The sequence below is a fragment of the Malus sylvestris genome, chromosome 15 (genome assembly GCF_916048215.2).
Source record: "Malus sylvestris chromosome 15, drMalSylv7.2, whole genome shotgun sequence".
NCBI classification, from domain to species: Eukaryota; Viridiplantae; Streptophyta; class Magnoliopsida; order Rosales; family Rosaceae; genus Malus; species Malus sylvestris.
In genome coordinates this window covers 13,381,865-13,405,221 of record NC_062274.1, presented here as the reverse complement: position 1 = coordinate 13,405,221, position 23,357 = coordinate 13,381,865, and the positions used below count along the sequence as shown (strand labels likewise).

Genomic DNA, 23,357 nt, shown 5'->3' with positions numbered 1-23,357 from the left:
CAGCAATTTGCTTGCTTGCCTTCGAAGCAGGCAATCAACAAGAAAAGTAAAAGTCAATTGGGAAAGATGAACCTGGACGTTTCGCGTTTGGGCCAATCACCCCTCGCCAACTTTTAACAGGCGTGACTTTTAAACCATTCCATCTCAATCTTTCCATTGTGCAGTCAAGTTTGAATTCGGCTTTCTCTATCACGTCGAAAAAATAATAAATCTGTGATAATTAAACCAATTAGTGACACAATTCTTTTCATGTAGCAGCCGAGTTTGAATTTTTGTACTTATATAATACAAAAAATGTAATAAACTCAATGATAATTAGTTTGATATCATTGATTTTGATTTGTCATGTGAGTGTTCTCATTTTTTTTTTCCATTTAAATTCGAATTCTCTTATTCCTATAATACAAAAAAGTTATAAATCACGATATATTACCTAACCAAAAACATTCAAGAGGGAAATTTAAAAAATTTTAAATCAAAATTGGAAGGTTCTTTTTCTTTCCCAACATTCTTTTTCTCAAACGTCCAAGAAAGGAATAACATCCTTAATTACTTGGTCCCCAATCCCTGCAAACTTGCAATCCAATCCAAACACTTTCTTTCTTCCGTTGATCCAATTCTGTCTTCTCTCTCCAAACACCTGCACCAGCTCGCAAAGACCCAAAAGACCAAAATACCCCTCTAGAATTCCGTTAGTTACAGAGTCTTTACACACAGCTCTCCCTCTCTCCCTCTCTCTCTCTCTCTCTCTCTCTGCTCTCCTCTACTAGGACTGCTGCGTGCTTCGGATTGGTGTCTGGAAATCGGAGAAACCGATGAAATTGGCGTCTGGGTTCCGACGGGAGGTTGAATTCGGGAACTGGGTTTGAAGACTTTGAAGCATTCGTTGGAGGAAGATTTTGGACTCCGGCGCCAGATGGGTTTTTTCTTCTGAAATTCTTGTTTTTTGTATTGGAATTCGAGATGGTTTTGCGGGAATTTGGATTTCTGATAAGGGTTCTTTGGATTATCAAGATTTATTGGTTCTTTGATGAGCATGTGGTGGACTTCTGTAATTTTAGGTGATATTGGTGATTGGATTACTAGATTATTGCATTCAATTTTCTTAGGTTGTGATAGATACAGAAACACATTGCTGCTCTAAATTTGATTAGAGGTTTAGGAGCAGCAGAAAGAGTGGACAGTTTACTACATTCCTTGTAGAATTGAATTTTACCGGTGGGGGTTTAGTTAGTGATTGATTAGTGTGGTTTGGTCAGATTCTGCGGCTTGAGATTCTTATAGTTTGTGTAGTTCATATTGTTTGTATCGATGTCGGGTGGTACGCCAACTGGCGCCAGATACATGAGGCAGAGACATAGCCAGGGCTATGCATCTAGCGGCGATGATCTTGAGGATGATGCATGCTCAGTTATGCGCACTTCATCCCCACAAAGTCCGAAAGTTTGGTCACGGATTGAGATTTTTGAGAATGTCCTTTGGCTTGCCTCAGCAGCATTCATTGTGTACTATGGTGACAGGAAATCCAACTTGATATATCTCTTCTGCCATGATGAGAGAATTAGAAGGTATCGGTTTTGCTTGAATTGTTCTCAGTTTGCACCTCTAGTTATTATATTTGTTCATTTGTTAGAAGGGTTGTGCCTCAGGCTTGTGATAAGTGATATGTGTTACTGTTTTATTGCTAGTGTTATTGGACAAGTATACTGTATGACTTGGTTTTTTAGTCTTGCGTTGTTGGGAAACGATACAAAACGTACTCGTGGAAATTTGGTAGTTTCCCATTGAATTGCCTGATTGCTTTTGCAAGCTTCGACAGAGCTTAAACTTATGTTTGATGTATTGCTTGCTATTTTTTTGACAGAGCCTATGCCTCTTCATTTCTGTTCACGCAATTGTAATATTAATTTGTTAAATGAGAATTTGGATTATGTGATTTTGATTTATGGTCAAGTGATTTGTGCGTATGTTTGCTTAAGATTTGGGTTATGTGTAAGACAAGCATAATCATGCTGTTTAGAAAATTCTTATGCTTTTAGCGACTGGAGAAGCAAGGTTTGCCTGCATATATTCAGTAGTTGCTCACGAATTATATGGTGTATTAACTTTTAACTAATCGGGATACATATACATTTTAAAGCTTTCGTTCTTATCTATTTTATATAACCTGCAGATTGCCTTTATACCTTGGGATGGCGGGCATAGTTTTAAACATTATCATCTTCTTTTATACGAGTATGTCGGCATGGAGCGTGAGGAGATTTGACGAGAAATGGAAATTAGCAAGTATATCTGCTTTGCCGTTTGTGACACTACTTGGCGGCATCTCCTTTTGCTTGTAAGAGGAACCATACTGCAATTCCATTTACATTCATCAGGTGGTACGTTTACGATTACTGCTTCTGACTTGCTGCTCTTTATTTTTTGGCAGCTTCTGCTTCGCTTTGTGGCCAATATGGAGTTTCTTGACGCTTCCTCTTCTGGTAAATCCTGTTTTTTCATCTTGTCATACCTTGTAGATTTACGTATTATTTTTGCTGTGGCAAACTGTCTAAGTACTGTTTGCATTACTGCAGTTCACGCTGTTTATGGCAGGCATGGTTATATGCCCATACATTATAATTGGGATATTTAGGCAACAGCATGACGTGCTGCGTACAGATTATGCCTCGGAGTTGGGTGAAAAACAATACTGATCTAGATCAAGAGCTTCTAACTCAAACCAGGGATGGTTAGTCGCGTCAGAAGAAGATTGAAGTTTTATCAGATGCTCTCCTTGCCATATTTTGCGAGATTGGCCGTTCTGTCATTGTCTTCCAAATCAGTCGGCTTCTACTTTTACCTGAACCTTATTCGGTCGATAAGACTGATGGTACATCCATAGAGTTCTGTATTAACGTGAAGTGGATTGGTTGGGATGTAGTTTTTGTGATCTGATACCGGTTAGCGATTAACCATATAAACACATTGAATCTTTCGAATAGAAATGATGCTCTTTGTTGCTGGTATGAGCCATCTTCGCTGGGGGAGGAGGTTGTGAAATCACCTCTTATGTCCTTTTTTATTTATCTTTCCTCATTGTAAATGAGCAATGTTTGCACCATAAACTCTGTAGCTTTGAGAGAAACTTCACTATTCGATTTTGTATACCCCTCTCGATCTCGTTTGCTTGCCTCGGCTAGAACTGGCATGGCAATTAATTTTCCCAAACTAATGAAAACTTTAGGTAGGAATGTCCGATCAAATCATTTATAAGACACCTCTTACAAAAATATAAAATCTCTTATATTTTGGTCCACCCGACCCAAGCTCTAGTTCTACTCCGTGTAAGAGTTGCTTTGGTCAAAAAGCCCTACCGAAGTTTCTTTCATGACCAATAGAATGCGTGGGAGTGTTGAGTTCGAAAGTGAATGTGAACCCCACAAAGAATGAAAGAAGTCAAGTCACTATGCCTTGTCCCCCATCAAAAAGGAAAAGTGGTCTGTCACTACTCTGATCATTCTCTACTTAGTGCTCAGAATAATTGGTTTGAGTTTGCATCGCATGGTGAATAAATGTCACACTCAAACTCCAACACAAAAGCTTGTACAATTATACCGTGCAAGGTAGTGAAACTCCCAATCTGATGGCCACGTTTATTGACTAGGATTGGATTAGTGCACTAGATTAGATCACATTGTATTAGAGAGGTTAACATTAGTCTAATGTGAAAGTGCTACACAAGAATGAGGAGTTGGATTCCCCTGAAAAATGTACTTGTGTTCAAAAGTCTAAGGGCTCGTTTGGATGTACTTTTAAAATGACTGAAAATGCTTTTAGAGAAAATGTTTTTTAATTCCAAAAGCACTTAAAGTGTTTTCTGCAAGAAGCACCAGTTATGTGCTTATTCCAGGAAGCACTTTAAATGTTTTTGTAGAATTTACTTGTATTTTTACTAAGGATTGGTTCCAAAAATATTTTCACCAAAAGCGCTTTCTGCCATTTTAAAAGCACATCCAAACGATCTCTAAGTTCCATTTGTCTTGGGTTTGCATATCGGGAACTGAGAAGGATAGGAACGTTCTTTACCAATTAAAAGAGCTTCTGACCAAAAAAAAAAAAGGATTTGAGTTATTGAAGTGCTTCATAAAGATTTTTAATGGTGCATGTCACCACTTATTTACCACTTGACCAATTAGAATATAAATAAGAGGAAATAAATAAATAATCTCTCTTAATCATGGATTGAGAAAACCCGTCTTCTCAACTCAATTTGTCAGCACTACTTTTGGATTAGGGCATTAGATTACTTTGGAATGTGAAGTTTTCACTAAGCCCACAATAACTTTCCAAATATTACATTGGATTAGTGCATATGGATTGCTGCTCTTCAAAGATTACTTTTTTAATTCACGCGAGATTTTTTTTTTTTTTTTAATTTAATTACTTCTCAGAATTATTGTGTTTCGGTTTAAGAAGAATGATTTAAGTTGATAGTTTAATCTACCAAATAATTAATCAGAGGACTCATATGAAAAAGAAGCTGATAGTCCTCAAAATTAGGACTTAGGAGAGCAGTTCTGTTGAATGAGAATCCAAACTTTTGGAAAAAAGTAAGAATCCTAACTAAGCCAAACTCATAAATTGCTTGGCAGCAGAAAACAACGTAACATACAATTAGAAGCAGCCAAACAGGTCTACCGTCTAGGGTTCCGCCATTAATTACGTAACTAAAGATGTTTGAGAAGAAGAGAAAACGAAGTGTCGACATCAACCAACCCAAAATGGACGCAGACTTGGACATGCCGGCACCCGAGGAGATGAACGAGGACTTGAATCTTCCCCGGGGGTGAAGGGAAGGAGATCGGCATGCAGGGCCTGAAGAAGAAGAAGAAGCGCCTCAAGGTCGAGGACACCAAGAACGGCAACGAGGTTCAGGGTAACCGTCTTTAACTTACTCGTTTTTCTGAAATTTTGAAACTTTCATTTTTTGGAAAATTGGTTTTGTTTTTTTTGGGATTGGGGTTGATTGGCATGGCTATGGCTAGTTGTAGAAGGGTGTTGGCAGACACCACCTTTGGATATAATGGAGAATATCATACAGCGCCTCGACTTACTAGATCGGATTCGCGGCTTAAGCATCCTCTGCAAGTATTGGAGTTCGATTGCATTGCGAAGAGGCATCGGCAGTGTTCAACAATTTCCTTGGTTAATAGGCACTAAACCAGATTGGACCCGCATGTTTGGCAGTACTAAACCAAGTCCCAAGTACTTAGGGTTAGAGTTCACCATCCCGCCTGATGGTAACGTTATCAAGTTAGGGTTGTCAAAGCGGAATCAAGGGCGGTTTCATAGTTCCTGCAAAGGTTGGTTGATTATGGTCAATGAAGAAAACTTCAAAATATTTCAAAGATTTGGAGTTCGAAAAGCTGATCGCTTTCTTCTTAAAATTGCACCGTCCAGTTCAAATATCTCAGAATGTAGGGTGGCAGCAATTTTTTCTTCTATGGAAATTGGTGTGTGCAGGCTGGGGAAAAAAGGTTGGAGCATCTGTCCGATGTTGGATGATAGAAAAGAGTCCCCTTTATGCCTATTGTTTTCGTCATGTGGCATGCTATATGTTTTGATAAAAAAAAAACAAGGAGATTAAGAGTGGAAAGGTTGTAAGTCGAACGTTACGCTTTGGAGATGATCATGAGAAGTTGGAATTGAAGTTGGTTTGTGACAAAAAAGAAGAATCAAGGAAAAGTTATTCCACTGGCGGTGGTCGTCCTAATGGTTTTAGTCATGTCAAGGTGAAGGACAAGTCAAACTTGAACCAACAATGAAATCTTGTTGATCCATCAGTTTACGGATCACGAAAATAACGATTCTGGTACCCGGATATGATGACTCATGATTTTTTAGTTTACAAGGTCGATCTGGAGGATGGCGGGAGCTTTATCGAGGTACAGAGTTTGGGGAACCAAATATTATTCGTAACTAGTCAAGGTTGTTCTTTTTCCTTGTCCGTGAGTAATTTCACAGGGTTGGAAGCCAACTACATTTATTTTGCAGAGTTAGGAGTTAGTTCCTATATTGCTGTACGTAGTAAAACCAGCATGTGTGATTTTTCTCATCATTTCTACTTAGATGGTCAGAAATTTGGACAATCAAGAGAATACTACTATCATGCTTCACCTAAGCTCATGCGGGGACTGAGTTGGTTCATTCCAAATTTATGATAGCTTAGCTAGAGATTTTTTGTTTCTTTTGTTTCAGTACTAATTATTTTATTTTACCAGTGTTATGCTTTGCAATTCTTAAATTAAGTTATGTACTATTATCTTTAATTTGTAACCTTGTTTCTTGGCGGCACTAAACCAAGGCCCAACCTATTGTATGTAACGTTATCAAGTTAGGGTTGTCGAAGCAAAATCAAAGGCGGTTCATAGGTCCTGCAAAGGTTGGTTGGTTATGGTCAATGGAAAAAACCTCTCTAGTATTTTTACTAAACCCTATTTCCGGAGCCAAACACAAACATTCTTCCTTTCAAAATATCCCACCGTTCGAAAAATTTTGAGGTCGAAAAGCCGGTGGCTTTATAAAAGAATTGTACTTTTCAGTTCAAATATTGCAGAATGTACGGTGGCAGCGATTTTTCTTCTGTGAAAATCGATGGGTGCAGGCCGGGGAAAAAAGCTTGGAGCATCTCTTCGGTGTTGGATGATAAGAAAAAGTCTCCATTATGCATATTGTTTTCGTCATGTAGAATGCTATAAGCCTAAAAACAAGGAGATTACGAGTGGAAGGGTTATAACTCGAACGTTACGGTTTGGAGATGGTGAGGAGTTGGAATTGAAGTTGGTTCATGACGCACAAGAAGAATCAAGGAAAAATTATTCCCTTCCATTGGCCCTGATAGTTTTAATGGTTTTAGGCATTACGTGTGCTGTGTAAATGATTTCAAGTCATACAACCAACACTGAAATCTTGTTGATCCATCAGTTTATAGATCACATAAAGAGCGATTGAGGTCCCCAAACAAGGACTAATAGTTTTTTTTGTTTGTTTACAAGATCGATCCCGATGATGACAGAAGCTTTCTCAAGGTACATAGTTTGGGGAACCAAATATTAATTTTCCAGAGTTAGGACTTGGTTCCTATATTATGGACGCGGTAAAACCAACATTATATATGGTTAGGACTTAGATGGTGGGAAAGGAATTTCAAGAGAATACTACTCTCATATTCCACCTACGCTCATGTGGGGACTGATGTGGTCATATTTTCATATATTTCTATCATTTATTATTTTGAATTTTGTACATTTGAATGGATTAGATGCACTGAATTATATTGTTTTGATCTTTAGACATACGATAGTGGAGCTACATAAAAAATAAGAATATAAAACGAAGACTTGGGTGCCTATAATAATTTTTTACGTGCATATTTCGCGAGAAAGAGTTTGATCCCATGATGAACTACTGCTTATGCGGCAGCAGTGCAATGATTCCTCTATGGAACAATTTTTGGCAATACAAAAAGGCTTTAAGGGAATTAATTATTAGTCTATTATTTTATTTTACTTCTTAATTAAGGATTTATAGACCACATGAGGTGGCCGTTGATAGTTGAACTTTTTTTTAATAATTTAAAAAATGAGTCCAACCATCAATTGCCACATCATATAGCTTATAAAAATTATTTTAAGTTTTGATATCTCAAGCATTTATGAGATTAGTCCGTCACCAAAACAAAATATCATCATATTTCACAGGGGGTTCAAGGCAAAAGGCAAAAGGCAAAGGAGGAAGAGCTGGATTAGAGTTTTTTTTTTTTTTGTTAGGGCTTCAATGTAGCATAATCATGAATACTTAATTTCTTTTTGGCATTGTTATTAACAAGTTTTTTTTTAATCCATATTGAGTATCTTTTGCTATTTGTAATGCACTTGATTTTTATTTAGATGCTTGATCATCATTGACACACCCCGACCTGGAAAGGTCGAAGCATGTTGGCCATCACCGTGAGGTGACGTAACCATAAGGGTAAGTGATGGAAAAAGTGAGTAAATTTAAAGCTAATTAGAACTAATAATACTAAATAGTGAAAAAGTGCGCAATCGTGGGATGAACCCACTACAATTATTCAGAGCGTAATAGACAGTGAGACTACAGAAGAGTAGTCAAAGTAACTAAGTACATTTATTACATAACAGTGATAAGTTCGTACGTCTAAACAGAAGAGAATGTCAGAACTGCCATGATTCCTCGAGTGCCACAAAGAGTACAGCTATCTAGGTCCTAGAGGGGCGAAAAACAAAGTTGAGTGGGTCAGCAAAATAATGCTTATACGAAATCCTTTAATTTTGAATATACTAACCCCTCACCGTAAAACAAGTATAATTTCCTTAAAACATACTACGTAGCTATGTAAACGATAAAACAACACTATTATAACAGTATTATAACAGTATTATAACCAGAAATATGCCAAGTCATGATGTATCAAATGCCATAATAATATAATCATGTGAAAATCAAGTATAGCTAAGTGCTCATCCATCTAGGCTGACACACGAGTTCGAACATATAATTTCTGACACGAACAAGACTGGGTGTAATCAATAAGCTCTAGTACTACGATCACATGAAGGCTAGTGCAGAAGCACGGTCACATACAAGTCGGATTGCCTAATGCAATCTACCCGACAGGACTGGCACCTAACTTGGATCCAAGACGAGCGAACAGTGCAATGTGAACATACACGTGAATGGTTGGCCCTGGCCCTGGCCCTGAGGTGAGTACTAACACCAGTGCAGCAAGATGCGCATGTACAAATATATATAGGAGTGTCATGATAGTAATATCGCAACCATATAACATAAAAGTGAAGTAAATACGCATTTATGGAAACTATAAATATGTATAGGTATAAAAACAAACTGCCCACTCACAAGTATGTCACTGGGTCGTAGCCCCCGAGCCTAGCTTGGCCTCGAACGTTCTCAGGATACGTTTCCCCTATATGTGAAATAACTAAAATAGAATTAATTAAAGCACATATACGGAAACCTAAATAAAACCCTCATAGTTTGCTCAAACCTAAGGTTTAAATATACCATTGTGACCTACTCGACGTCACGAACATCCCCAAATTTTTAAAATAATTTTTTGGATGGTTCACGCGCCCCCACTCGCCGTCAAGGGCACGGCCAGACGCGCCCTCACGCGCAGACCAGTGCTGACGTTCGTCAGGAATATTCCACCGAATATTTCATTAAATGCTAACAGAAGTTAACGGCGTTACCTGACGCCGTCAGGAATATTCCATCAACTCTGACGGAATATTCCGTCTCCTTCTTCGGTTGTCCTCGCCATCGCCATCGTCTGGAACTTGATTTTTCATCGGTTTTCTGGAAAATTTTCAAACTCACTATTCTCTTTCATTTCTTAACCATTTTTTATGTACTCTATATGGATTTGAAGCTTATGAAGAGAAGAATCGCGTTATACCTGTTTGGAGTCCAAAAAGTGGACGGAGGTCGCCGGAAAAAGCCTCGAAAGTTCCGGCCAAAAGTGAACTCTTCGAAACTCGGTTGTTTCGACGTCCAAGCTTCTTCAAAAATATCCTAGGGGCCTCAGGGAGTTGTGGGAAGGTTTCCTCTACCTTCAAAACTCCTTAACTCGGCCTGAAATCCGATGAACTCAGATCATTGAGTTCGGACCTCACGAGTTCGACGTTGAAAACTCGTCCATTCTGGGTTTCAAGAACATGGTTGTAATCATGGGACTGAGATGAGTACAATGGAGAGGTTTTTGGGTTCAATCTATGAGCTTTGAAGCTCGCTTGAGGGTTTTGCAGAGAAAAAGAGTATACGGGGGAAAGAGATAGAGGGAATGAATAGAGAAAAAGTCATTTTTTCTCTTTTTCTGATTGGTGGACAGAAATGAGGGAATGGATGGGATTGGTGGAGTGCACGGGATGGGCTAAATAAAAAGCTAGGGATAGGGTTTTGGATTTTATACTGAAAAGAGTATCGAAAATCTATCCAGAATAATGTTTTCACATTGATAAAAATTTATGTACACTCATAACAACGTGTACAATTTAAATGCGATAGCGAGAAATAAAATAAAAGCGATATGAATACGTCCACATCACTTGCTAATAAGGGCATAACCGTCAATACACATACTAGGGGAAAAATTACATAGGAAAATTAGGGACGGGTCGTCATAATCATCTAGGTTTGAAATAAGTTGAATTTTTTTTTTTTTTTGAAAACACTATATTATCTACACTAAAAAAGAAGGGTGTGGGTTTAGCTTCTTGCAATCGATACCATGAATTCTTATTTGGAGATGTCATGCACTTAGGGGATTAAGTAGATGCCATGACCATTAAATAACTTGGAGAAAATCGATTATCAATATTGGGTAATTACTTGTTCATAGCATATTAAGGGGATTAAGTAGAATTGGTTACGGTAAATTCGGATGCCCTAGGTCTGGTTTGTTTTTAAATTATTATTTCAATGTGTTTATTTTCAAGCTTAATTTAAATTTCCAGTTTAATTCAAATCTTCTCACTTTTATGTTAAAGCTTATCAACTATGATTTGTTTCAATTTGCTTAGTAAAACTTTTAGGATCAATTCGATCTGTGTGACTGTGGGGGACAATATTTATGCTTATTTGTTATACCATCATCTGATTTATATACTTACAAACCCTAAAATACGAGACTTATTGAAGTTAATTTTAATTAATTTAATTTTCTCAACAGAAACTGAGTTGGTTCAAATCCCATTAAGTCATTAACCCCACAAAGAATGAAAGAAGTCAAGTCACCGTTCCTTGTCCCCCATGTTGGGAAAGACATGTTTCAACGTCCATCATCCTCTAAAAGGAAAAGTGGTCTCTCACTCTGACTCTGATCATTCTCTACTTAGTGCTCGGAATAATTAACTGGTTTGAGTTTGCATCACATGATGAATAAACACCACACTCAAATTCCAACACAAAGCTTTTCCTCATGACCATGTTAAGGGACTGGGATTGGATTAGTGCAGTAGTTTACGTGGGATTGGAAAGGATAACATTAGTCTAATGTGATGTTTGGGGCTACACAAGAATGAGGAATTGGATTAATGAAAAATGCACTGGTGTTCCAAATTATTGAGTTCGGATTCTCTTGGGTTTTAGGCACATGGTTGGGTCTCGGGTCTGAGGTCATGCGATTGGAGTGGTTGGATTAAACGCTTGTTAAGTTCTTGTTGTAAAGTATAAAAAATCAATTGAAAAGTCTTATTCTTTCTAAGTTTCCCCATCAGAATATTTTGAGAGACTAACAAAAAATAAATAAAGATTAGCTAAATATACACTTTTGCCATCTTCCTAAAACTTTAATGAAGGGGTAATGCCAGGAAAATTTTGTCAAACTAAATGATGTGTCATCGATAAAAATGAATACGTTTATTAACGCTTAAGTCGTAATTTAATAATTAACTTCCATAGTTCCATGTCATTTAGTTTACAACATTTCGTCTCCCTAACATTACCTTTAATAAACCAATGAAAGAAGTATTGGTTAGTGTGAATTTTATTAATTGATTTCCTGTTTGGATGATTTGGATTATTCCCAATCATGGGTTTAATAAAGCAAAAAACAAAAAGAAGTATGAGCTAATGATCTTGCTTTATTTTTATTTACTTGAATTATAATATCAAGTTAAAAATCAGCCAAATGATCTTTAGGAGACAAATGGTTAGGAATTAGGACTAGCTGAGATTTTCGTTTTGGTAATTTCAAATTAGTCTCAATCTTATAAAATGTTCTAAATAATCACTTAATATTTTAAAAATAAGATATTTGGTAGGTTACCGGGGACTTTAACAATATTTATTGATGACATTAATAGCATTAAATGATAAGATGGACAAATACTAAAGTCGGTTTTCACTAATCGACATCTTTGGAGTTCTAATTCTTCGAATGACCCATTTTAGCCAAGTTAAACCATAAATTCTCTTAGCCAAATGGCGTCAATTTGGAGATTCAAATCTCCATAGATGACTTAAGAGTTAAAAACACGTTTAATATTTGTCCATGTCATCACTGAACTCTAGTGAACCTAACAGATGTCAATTTTTCAAAACTTTAGGTAGTTATTTGAAATATTTTAAAATGTTATGACCAATTTGAAATCAGTTCTAAAGATTAGTAGTTATCCAAACTTAACCCTTATTTTATCATGTAGCAAATTTTTATTGGGTGAATTATTCATTTTTAAACACATATGATCAGCTACTAAAACTATAAAATGAATAATTGCATGATAGACATCAAATGGATGTTATGCATAGATTTTCAAGTAAAAACGGTTTTCTTTTCTTTCTTCAAAGTGCGGTGTTAGGCACATAATTCCTTCTCGAAATGTTTGAAGATTGAAAAGTTGTGTGAATTGGAAATTATACGAACTATTTTAGTACCTTAACGTTTAATGTTGAGTATTCTACCACCATGACATGTTTTGCAATTTTTTATGGCTGATAATTTTAGCACACCAAATTTCATTTTGAAAGCTTTCTTCTGCAAATATTTTGGCACTTCAAAAGTCTCTTCTAGTTTTTAGCACTCCAAATTTCACTTTGCGTGGGACATTCTTGTGTGTAACTAGAAGTAATACTTTAGTTGTAATTTAGAATCTCTTCTCGCACGTAAAAAGTGTATTTAGTTATTTCGAGAGTGTCGATTTTTTATTATTTTATATGAATCTAATTAACCCTCTTATCATGGTTGAGTCATTGTTAACAAGTCTTATGTATACAAAGTAGTTTAGGATAATAAACCACCATTTTCACGGGTAAAAAGAACATAGGAAGTTATAGAAATGTAGTCACATTTGTGGGTCAACTAGACAGCCCTTAAGTATATTTTACTTCAAAGATCCAATAAAATTCACACGGGCATTGATCCTATCACTTAATTTCACTAATACAATAAATTATTTACTAACATTATCCAACAGTGTGATTGTCATGCTAAAAAATCTCTCTTTTTTACTCCTCTATCATATTTATTACAATACATAAATTACTAGTATCACATGGCCAATGTGATTGCCACGCTCAAAAGTTTCTCCTTTGACCTCTCTATCATCTTTATAATGCATAAATTATTAATATCATGTGACAATGTTACTATTATGCTTCAAAGTTTGGGAACTTTAACAAAATACTCATTGTACTGTTCACTTTAACGAAAAACCACATTTTTACACTAAAAAGTCAATCATTGTACTATTCACTTTACCTTTTATTTTATCCTTATCGTTAAAACTCAAATTTTTTAAGCATTTTCATTAGTTTTCTTTAAAAGTTTTTGTTTCTTTTCTCCACTACTTATAAAAGATTATTGAAAATATATAGAAACAATAAAATACGGCAGCACAAATTAATTAAGTTGGTAATCACAGTTTCATAATGCAAGACTAATTTGATCATCACCAACACCAAGCAATGACTAATATTAGGATAGGTTTGTAGTGACTAATATACCCTTGGTGGAGTATGAGTCTCATGGTAGTGTGGTGCGGTGGGTCAATGCAAACACGTAGCATGGATTAATCTTGTGTCGTTAATACCATTTGGCATTTTGGTGGAACCGCGTTTTGTGATTTATGGGGAGATTTATTGTGTTGTATAGACGGTCTGGTACATTAAGTGTAATAATACAAGTGATTAAGTAATTGCAAAACAATTTCAACCACATGTAAGATAACACTTGGTGTACCAGGCCATATTCTCGGTACACTAAAATTTGTTTTCTAATTTGTGGAGAAATTTTCCTTGTGATCGAAATATGAGTGGTACATCATGTGTTTTTATACAAGTAGTGGGAAATTGTATTTTTTAAGTTATTAACTTTTTAAAACACATATCTCATCATTTGTATAATGATATGTGGTGTACCACTCTATATTCTGAACACACTAAAAAATCTCTCCTGATTTGTGAGGCTATGGTGGGCGCGTGGGGCACCTCTTATTTTATTTTTGAATCTTTGTCTATATCCTATTATTCTTCATCTAATGAATAACACTAGCTTATGACCAAAAACAAAAAATAAATAAATAACACTAGCTACATTTTGCTGAAGCTCGGTTTCCACTTTATAGGGCCTATTTGGATTGTTTTGTGTTGAAATTGTTCTTTAACAATTAAACGTGTTTATAGTTTTAATTGGCGAAAAATTAAAAGTATTTTTGTATTATACGTGTTATTTTTAAAGGTATACATGTTCGATGCTTTTTCATATAACACTTTCAAGTATTTTTACTTAACATGTATTTAATGAGAACACTTTTAATAAAAGCTTATAAGCAGAATACTCCGAGTAGTGCTAATGAGGCTAAATTTGTAGATAAAATTTAGTAAACTATATAACATGAAAATTGATAATTTGACTATTACTTAAGCATTGATAAACGTACTTGTTTCCTATTAGTTACACATCATTTAGTTTGCAAATTTTGTTTACAAATGTAATCTCCCTAGCATTACTTGAGCACTTCATTGAGAAACAATCTCAATTGTTTGTAAGTGAACAACTTAATGAAAAACGGTAAGACACTAGTTTGGTAAGAGTTTATATTGTATGAGTTTAATTTTCTCTCTTAATTGTTACCTAGTTGTCACTTAGTATTACGATTTAGTAGTATTTCTCTTCACTTATAAATGAGAGGTCTTAGGTTCGATTTTCCTCAAAGGAGAATTTGAACCATATTATTGCTAGCCCATTGTGAGGATAAACCCATCACTTTCCCTTAAGGTAGATAATATCGTTTGTTAAAAAAAAAAAAATATTACCTAGTTATTTGTGTAGTTTTATAAGTTTTGTTTTTTTTTTCCTTAAAATTTATATGTTAAAAGTTGAGATTCGTGCTTTTTTTCTTTTTGAAGAAATTAAATTATATGGAATTGTGTATTATTAATAACAAAAAGTTTTAAATAAATAATAAAAAATAAGATTTTTGAAGTGCTAATAACAGTTTCATAAAAAAAATCATCTTGTTTTAAAAATAAAATAAAATAAAATAATTTGACCCTCAAATTTCCCACTCTCTTTTCCTCAAAGTCTCAAAGCAAAAGCTAACTTCCAATCTTTGGTTTGTTAATTATTACTTCAATTTCTTTCACAAAACAACCACCAAATCGTCATCACTCTCAATCAAAACCCTTTCTTTCTTTCTTTCTTTCTTTCCATAATCCTCCAATCCTTGGTTTGATAATGGTTTAGGTTTGCCCCTTCCTTTTCCTCTCTCTCTCTCTTTTTCAACACTTGTGCTTGGTGGGTTGTGCGGCTGAGGTGAAAAATGGGCCCTAAACTCCACTGAGACATTTTAATGGCGAGAGGGGTCTCAATCTATTCCTCCACTTCTCTCTTTGCCTCCTACTCTTTGTGCTGCCTCGCATTTGGAGGTTTTGGGTTCTCTTCCTTTTCGTCTTTTTGTTGAAAATATGAGATCTTTGGAGGTTTTGGGTTGTGATTTTTGAAATTTTGGAGGCTTTTTCCAAGTGAGTTTTTTATTTTTGATTAGTTTTGATGAGAAATGAAGTGAACAATGTTGGGTTTGTGTTGTTTTCCAATTGGGGTTCCTCTTCCTGTGATGTTTTCAGATTGTGATTCTTCTGCTGAAAGTTGAAGATTTGAATTTTGAGGTGGAGTTTTTGAAGTTGAAGTTTTGGTTAGGTTCAAAAGTAGGACATTATGATTGAGAGATTGGTAATTTGATTTCTGAGGTGTCGTTATTTTGCTGCAAAAGCTGGTATTGGCAAGTTCCTCAAAGGAAGAAAAGATGGACAGAAGGATACAGCCTCCGTTGGTAAGTTTCTCTTGTCAATTCTTCTACCATTTTCATGTTTTGCTTCCTATACTGTGCCTTACTGATCTTTCGTTTTCTGACTTTTACATTTCGAATTGTCCGATTCTCCGGTTTTGCTTTTGATTTGTGCGTGTGTGTGTGTGTGTGTGTTATAAGTGTTGTAACTATGGAAAAGAAAAACATTAAGAAGGTGAATGGATGGTGGATGAAGTTCAGCTGTGTCAGCTTTCATTGAATCCAGGGAGAATGTTGGTTGTATTTTGTGAGCTTAGAAATTGTGTATCATAAAGTGCATGTTTTGTCCAATGACTTCAACGGAAATCGTATATCAGTTGGATTGGTTCCATTTCCAACCAATTTGGAATTTCTCTAGTAATGCAAACATCCTTCATGCCCATTCTAAGGTGTAAGAGGCAACGAAAAACACTAAAAGAGGACAAACATGTGAACAACAAGGTTGCAACACTGACAATCTTCCTACTTTTTGGTACCCGTAGAAGAAAATTTTGGCTTCTCGCTAATTCAAAACCTATACTCCTGTCTGCTTTGTTTTTATCCGTTTGGTTTCTGTTTCCAGGATTGTGTTGTTGCCGGTTGCTGATTTTAAGCCTGTCATAGATTAAATATATAATTTACATTTGCATGAGTTTCGTATGTGTTTAATTGGCTGACCTGTTGTACCCCCGTTTGTGATATTGAAAGGAGTTCGTCATGCTAATTGTTCATGAAAATTATTAGAAATGATGGAAGATCATCCATGCCACCTGCTCCCTCGTGGTAATGACTTACCACGAGATCTGGGAAACTGTGTTTACATAATGCATTTGTGGAGTTGCCGTATTTCCAAAGTAAAATGGCCTGGTTGATTGTTTAAGTAATGTACATTTCGCTTTGCAGGTTGATTCAACAGCTTGCTTATGTAGAGTAGATGCTGGCCTTAAAACTGTTGCTGGAGCTAAAAAGTATGTCCCTGGGGCAAAGCTCTGTCTTCAACCCGACATTAAATCATCCATTCATCCAACTAGGAGTAAGCCTTCGCGTGGGGAGAGTAGCCGCATTCAATCCCCTCTGCTTCCTGGACTCCCAGATGATCTTGCTGTTGCTTGCCTAGTTCGGGTCCCAAGAGTTGAGCATCGTAAGCTCCGCCTGGTTTGCAAAAGATGGTACCGTCTTTTGGCTGCTAACTTCTTTTACTCCCTCCGTAGGAACCTTGGCATTGCAGAAGAGTGGATATATTTAATTAAGAGGGATGGAGAAGGGAAAGTCTCTTGGCATGCTTTTGATCCCGTATACCAGCTCTGGCAACCCCTCCCTCCTGTCCCTAAAGAATATTCTGCAGCCCTAGGGTTTGGTTGTGCTGTACTCGGTGGCTGTCACCTGTATTTATTTGGAGGAAAAGACCCGCTAAAGGGATCAATGAGGCGAGTCATTTTTTATAATGCCAGGACCAATAAATGGCACCGTGCCCCAGATATGCTTCGGCGGCGCCATTTCTTTGGCTCGTGCGTTATAAATAACTGCTTGTATGTTGCCGGCGGGGAGAATGGGGGAATACATCGGTCCCTGAAATCAGCTGAAGTCTATGATCCCAACAAGAATAGATGGTCCTTCATTTCAGAGATGAGCACCGGAATGGCTCCCTACATTGGGGTTGTTTACGAAGGCAAATGGTTCTTGAAGGGGTTAGGGTCTCATCGACAAGTTTTGAGCGAGGTCTACCAACCAGAAAACGACAGCTGGTACTCTGTGTATGACGGAATGGTTGCAGGCTGGAGGAATCCAAGTGTTGCTTTAAACGGGCATCTCTATGCTTCGGAATGCAAAGATGGCTGCAAACTTAGAGTTTATGACAAAGCGACGGATTCTTGGAGCAAGCATATTGACAGCAAGATGCATTTAGGTAATTCTAAGGCTTTGGAGGCAGCTTCCCTTGTTCCCCTCAATGGCAAACTTTGCATCATTCGGAATAACATGAGCATCTCGCTGGTTGATGTTTCGAAATCCAGCGATGTTGGCGAGGCAAGTGCTGAATATCTATGGGAAACTATCGCAGGTAAGGGGCAGTTCAGGACCTTGGTCACGAATCTGTGGTCGAACCTCGCCGGCAGGAACCGCCTTAAAAGTCACATAGTTCACTGCCAGGTTCTTCAAGTTTAGAAACTGTAAATTGTATCAAATTCAAAGGTTCACTCTTTTGGTTCGATGCTTCTGAAAATTTCACAATTTGACGGACTGCATATGTAATGTTGAAGCCTAGAGGCTTCGCCCTGTCTGACGACAGGGATTCTAAAGTCCATCGGTATATATTCTCGTGTACCATTTGCTAGGTGTTCGACAATGTTTGTATTGGTGAAATTACTTTCTCACATATATGATACACATATGTTCGTTGCTATGTGCAACTGTTCATTTTCTTTCATATCGCTGCGCTTAAACGAACAACAGTCATGAGATTTGCCACCTCTCTCGGTGATCTAAAATTCGACAAATTTAATCACGAAAACTCAAAATTGTTGTACATGAATGCGACGACAGAAAAATATTACACAGATCAGATACATAAGTTTCTGCATTCCACTGCTTCGGGAAGCTCCTGAATGCCAATTATTTGTTCATGTTTGTTTTCATTTTTCATCTAACAATTGGCTACAAAAGAATACAACATTTCCAAAATTTGTAAACAAAAAATAATTTCCCTACAAGTTCATCACATACCGACACCTACTTATTGCGCCTTCATGTTTAACCCGGTCTCAGATTGCGCGAGATGTGATCTTGCCATGGAGAAGCATCTTTCCTTCTGCTTTTTGTATTCGTTGTACCGCAGGAAGAAATAACCAAGATAGTCGAAATTGATCGGAGAAAACTTTGCCTGTATACGATTGAACAGAATTATATTCAGCGATAAATTTGACGGTATGGGAGAAGCACAAATAAGAAAGAGGTATACCTGGATTATTCCCCATAAAGCCCAATATAAGTGTGAAGCTAACATATATGTATTTGCCTCAACATAGAGAGCTTCAAGTTCCTTGTCTGATACCTGTTGGTATGGAAAATATGAATGAAAACTTAAGAAGCAGATTATCATCCGTTAACATTAACTCCGCCCTTCAATTAACGCTAAAATTATTAATTTGAAACCAGTTTACCTCTTGTTGATTTTCAGGTTGTATATAATGCCTCAAAAAGTGGTATTGTTCATCCTTATTCGGGTATCTGCATGGACACCGTGTTTAACAATCAAAGGTAATCCCATGAGATCGTGATGGTATGAAATAAAAGGAAAGAAGATAGAACAAGAAACAGAAAACATACAAACTGTAGTCGCATTCATAGCCTGCATATTCATTGAAGTGATTCCCAATGTCAAAGCCTCTATAATTGTATGATCCGTACTCAAAATCGATGACGTAGAGTTTATCTGGAAACTCATCAGGAAAATCAATGTAAGTGGAAGGAAAAAAGGGGAAAACAATATTACTTTCATTTTATAAAGTTATGAAACAAAAAATTGAATCTATTCTAGCTTTCCCCCAATGCATGTCCAAATACTATTTCAAGCACCAATCACGGAAATCTCATTCTGTTTCATTTCTGACCATCTTGGACATCCAATAGCAATGGTGGGCACAGGAAGACGTCATAACCCTAGCGCCTAGGCAACTATCACAAACAGATATATAGCAGGATTGAATTCTGACTATTCTTTTAGCATCATAGGAAGATAAAGTTCTTTTTAGGAGTCAATGATAAGAGACAGTGAAAAGAAGTGTGGAATACCTTCTTCGTCATTAAACATTATATTTCCAGAAAGCAAGTCATTGTGAGCGAAAACGACTGGAGCGTTAAAACGGTCTGTCAATTCCTGTTCCATTATCAGGAGAAACATCTAGGTAAATATGCACAAAGTACATTAACCATACAGTATACTAAACCAACACAGAAACAGAAAATGACAATTAGAAACAAATTTTTTGATACAAATAAATATATTCCTTTATCGTTTCATCAACACGTCATTTTTAAATCACTTCGGGATTTGCCTTCCACACATCATTATTATGCCAATTTCTACGTACTTTCTAAGTTGATTAGAAGGATAGCCGAGTAAACAATGATGGTGGAGATACCTTGAGCTCAATCATTTCATTGTGAACTTCACTAAATGAAATGGTCTTATAAACTTTCTGCTTCTCATTGTCATCAAATTCAAGAGCAGATGCTGCAACGAGAAGGTGACTCAATCATGAGAAAACTTACATGTATGAACTGATGTTAAAAATTATATGAATTGTAAACCCACCCATGAAAATCAGGCCACTTCCAGTCGCCTAATATCAATTTAGCTAACAAGAAATGTTGAACATAACATATATGAGGCAGGTAAGACTAGAGATAACCTTTCTCAAAGAACTTGAACATGTCAATCCACAACTGAGGTTCCTTGGAACCTGGAATTTCCACTTGATGGAATCTGCGCAGTTCCTTGGCAATATCGGCAGCCAGCTTTGGATTTCTCATGTCTGCCGAGAAGGGAATAAGTTAAAATCATGTCAATGGACAGATTCAGTTCAGCAAGAACCCTGAAAATGCATATGATTTACTTCAACAAAAGTGTCCTCCTGTCCCTGAACTTGTATACAGTTTCAATTGCCTCAAAGGACATTTATTTCAAAATGAGAGTTGACCCAGAGATTATCCACTGACCGAATGAGAAAAGATTTTGAAAGGTAGAAGTGGTGGAGTAAAGGGGTGAATTAGTCCATCTGTTTTTTAAGTGTCGTATAAAACCTGGGAACTCTTTATATTGTTTACTTGATTTTCTTGCTTTCCCTTCAAGCTTCTTTAACAAAAAACTTTACTTTAAAAATAACATATAACCGAAGTTACCTGATGGGACTAGTGTACGTGCATTGATAAAAGATTGCACCATCCCATTGGCAAAAACTCCAAGCAAATTTGCACCAAATCCTGCAACGGAGAGGTATTTGATTGCCTGAAGACAATATGCAGTGAGAATTTACAAAGCGAAGCATACAATTAAAACATCACCAATCAGTTAAGATAAACAATCAGTATAGTCAGAAAGCCATCTCATATAAACATCAACAGAAACATGATTCATGGCAGTTACATTCAAAAAAATTGCAGATGGGGCATAATCCAAGTAGGCGAAGAAGTACTCAGATCTGCTTTACCTAAAAAATAAACTAACCAAAACTTTAAAAGAAAATGAATCGATATCGGGAAAAGGAAATGTGAAAGTTGAGTAAATGAGCAGCCAACCGGACCACAACAGAGACTTACAAGCTTTGAAATGGTAGTAATACTACTAGAATTAATTTTTCATACATAACAACATTACAAAACTTCTCAAAACTACCTGCAGTTCGCGTTCCCTATTGATAACATAATCGGTGTTAGGCCCGTACAACCGCACTGTCACAGACACGGTATTTCCATTCTCTTCCTTCACAGTCACCTTCAGCACTGCATGCATCAACGATCACTAACTTAGTTCAGCTCTACACCATAAATCACTCAGAAAAATCGAATGAACAATAACGAACTCAAAGTTTTGTTTTTCGATAACAAATTTTCACGTACGATAACTTCTCTTAGCTCATAGAATCCAAAAACAACAAACAAGAAGAAGAACAGCACTCACATTGATTTGTGATGCCGCCGGAAACTGTCTCCACGGAGAAGCGAGAATTCTCCAAATTTGACCATTTCTTAAACAGATCCTTGCACAATTCTCTGCAAATTCAATCATATAACACATTAAAATATAAAATTTACTCCTTATAAAGTAGACAAATTAATTAAAAAAATTTGAATCCATTTTTCAAATTTTCCTCTCGTTTCCTGCAATTTCTCATCCACCAAACTGGATTTTAAAAAAATGTATACATAAATATCAATTCTAAAAATCGAATAATTTATCTGAGCAAAAACAAGTTGCACAAAACGAATTGTAGGCCATATACACATATATAGAGAGAGAGGGAGACTGACATGATGAGAGGCGAGACGGGAGGGAGAGGGAGGGAGGGGTCGACGGAGAGGGAAGAAGAATGGATCTGAGAGGTGGAGCAATCTGAAGCTTGCGCAGCTACTTCCATGGCGTTCCAGATGTTCTTCACCGCTCCCATTTCTCTCTGACTTTTTTTTTTTTTTGGCTGAATTTTTTGCTTTAATTTTCAAACGCAACGTTTTTCTGTAGCACTACTCGTTCCGAATGCACAACCGAAATTTCCAAAGCTCCTGCTTAACCGGGAGGTTCTTATAGGGCCGGTGATGTGGAATGACCGACTTGGGCTTCCGACAATTTATCTTTTGCCACGTGTGTCCTGTTATGTTAGAGGCCCGATACGTGGTCCTATCAAGAAAAAGCAAGATTCTATGTGGTCGACTCTTAAAAACAATATCTTATGTGATCGATGACTTGTATAATTTTGCTTTCAAACGAGAAAAAGAATAAATAATATTCAAATTACTTTTATAAATTGGGAACCCATGACTTGTATTAGAAGGAATCAATCGCGTATTGGTTATTTAACTCATGTTTAAATTTAACATGGAGATTTGAACTTAGTTGCAGGGTTGAGAAAGTTCGCTATACTCACGTTTGAGGAATTACTCACATTAAAAAAATAAATTTATAGAGATTATATTGCAAAGTTAGGAATATGTATATGTATGAACATGTGGAATTCACAAACACATCCTAGACTTTCTGTGATGTTAGGAGGAAACCAAATAAATAACAGAAATATATTAATTTATTGATATGAATAACTAATTATAAGTGAGCTGAGCCACTTATAGTTTGCCAAGTGCTGAATTCCGGTTTGCGATTTGGCCTAGTGTTTATTCAATATGACATGTGTCACAGGTGTTGAATTGGCAATTTGGAAGTATGCCGTGTGGACGAGGAGAAATTTCATCAATTTGGTAATGTGAAAGGAAATGATTTTAGAAATGTCATAATATTGGTAGTGTGAACGAGTGAGTTTGTGTTTAGAAGTTTCATCACATTTGGTAATGCGAAAATATTTTAAATAATTTTAGTATTACGAAATATTCGAATTCAAGTGTATAATTGTAAACATACTATTTTAGTTAACTCGGTTAAAGTAAAGTCTGCTAGTAAACTTACTGTCTATGAAACATTATACTCATAAGCGTTTTTTACTTGAAATATTAACGTGTTAAAAGTTTTATCAAAAACTCAATTTATTTATGAAAAAACACCTAGAAGTGGTTTTCTCCTAGGTGTTTTAATGCTTTTATATTTTTGTGTCATACATAACTAAAAGAGTGGTACTATCCGCATAGAGCTTTTATCGAAAATAGCCAAAATTTAACACTTAATTTCATAAATGTCATTTTTATAAAATCTTTCAAAAATAACAGAAAATCCACTTAAATAGACTTAAATACCCTCAGAATTAAAACAAAATAAACATAAAGTAAAAAAGTCTGGGTTAGCCAAGA

At 36.3% G+C, this 23,357-nt stretch overlaps 3 protein-coding genes and 1 pseudogene across 4 annotated transcripts; 3 read left to right on the top strand and 1 right to left on the bottom strand.

The window, feature by feature from the left end:
• Nucleotides 1–480: 480 nt before the first annotated feature.
• Nucleotides 481–3,149, top strand: LOC126604077 (uncharacterized). The gene is made up of 4 exons (XM_050271157.1): nt 481–1,568; nt 2,174–2,338; nt 2,432–2,483; nt 2,577–3,149. The coding sequence occupies exons 1-4, from the start codon at nt 1,312–1,314 to the stop codon at nt 2,694–2,696; spliced, it is 594 nt and encodes a 197-aa protein (XP_050127114.1). The 5' UTR covers nt 481–1,311; the 3' UTR covers nt 2,697–3,149.
• Nucleotides 3,150–4,715: 1,566 nt separating this feature from the next.
• Nucleotides 4,716–6,270, top strand: LOC126602684 (uncharacterized; annotated as a pseudogene).
• An 8,864-nt stretch (nt 6,271–15,134) lies between these two features.
• LOC126604416 (F-box/kelch-repeat protein At1g55270-like) lies at nt 15,135–18,249 on the top strand. 2 transcript variants are annotated; one of them, XM_050271670.1, is made up of 3 exons: nt 15,135–15,546; nt 15,649–15,854; nt 16,752–18,249. In XM_050271670.1, exons 2-3 carry the CDS (start codon nt 15,828–15,830, stop codon nt 18,009–18,011), a joined length of 1,287 nt encoding a protein of 428 aa, XP_050127627.1. In that variant the 5' UTR covers nt 15,135–15,546; nt 15,649–15,827; the 3' UTR covers nt 18,012–18,249. The 2 variants fall into 2 exon arrangements, with proteins under 2 accessions (XP_050127627.1, XP_050127626.1); XM_050271669.1 differs by having other exon boundaries at nt 15,135–15,854.
• A 53-nt stretch (nt 18,250–18,302) lies between these two features.
• LOC126604419 (probable ethanolamine kinase) lies at nt 18,303–22,129 on the bottom strand. The gene is made up of 11 exons (XM_050271674.1): nt 21,876–22,129; nt 21,526–21,617; nt 21,241–21,347; nt 20,748–20,853; nt 20,258–20,380; nt 19,988–20,079; nt 19,638–19,722; nt 19,173–19,278; nt 19,007–19,073; nt 18,805–18,897; nt 18,303–18,726 (listed from the first exon to the last, which is right to left on the bottom strand). The coding sequence occupies exons 1-11, from the start codon at nt 22,010–22,012 to the stop codon at nt 18,580–18,582; spliced, it is 1,155 nt and encodes a 384-aa protein (XP_050127631.1). The 5' UTR covers nt 22,013–22,129; the 3' UTR covers nt 18,303–18,579.
• Between the last annotated feature and the right edge of the window lie 1,228 nt (nt 22,130–23,357).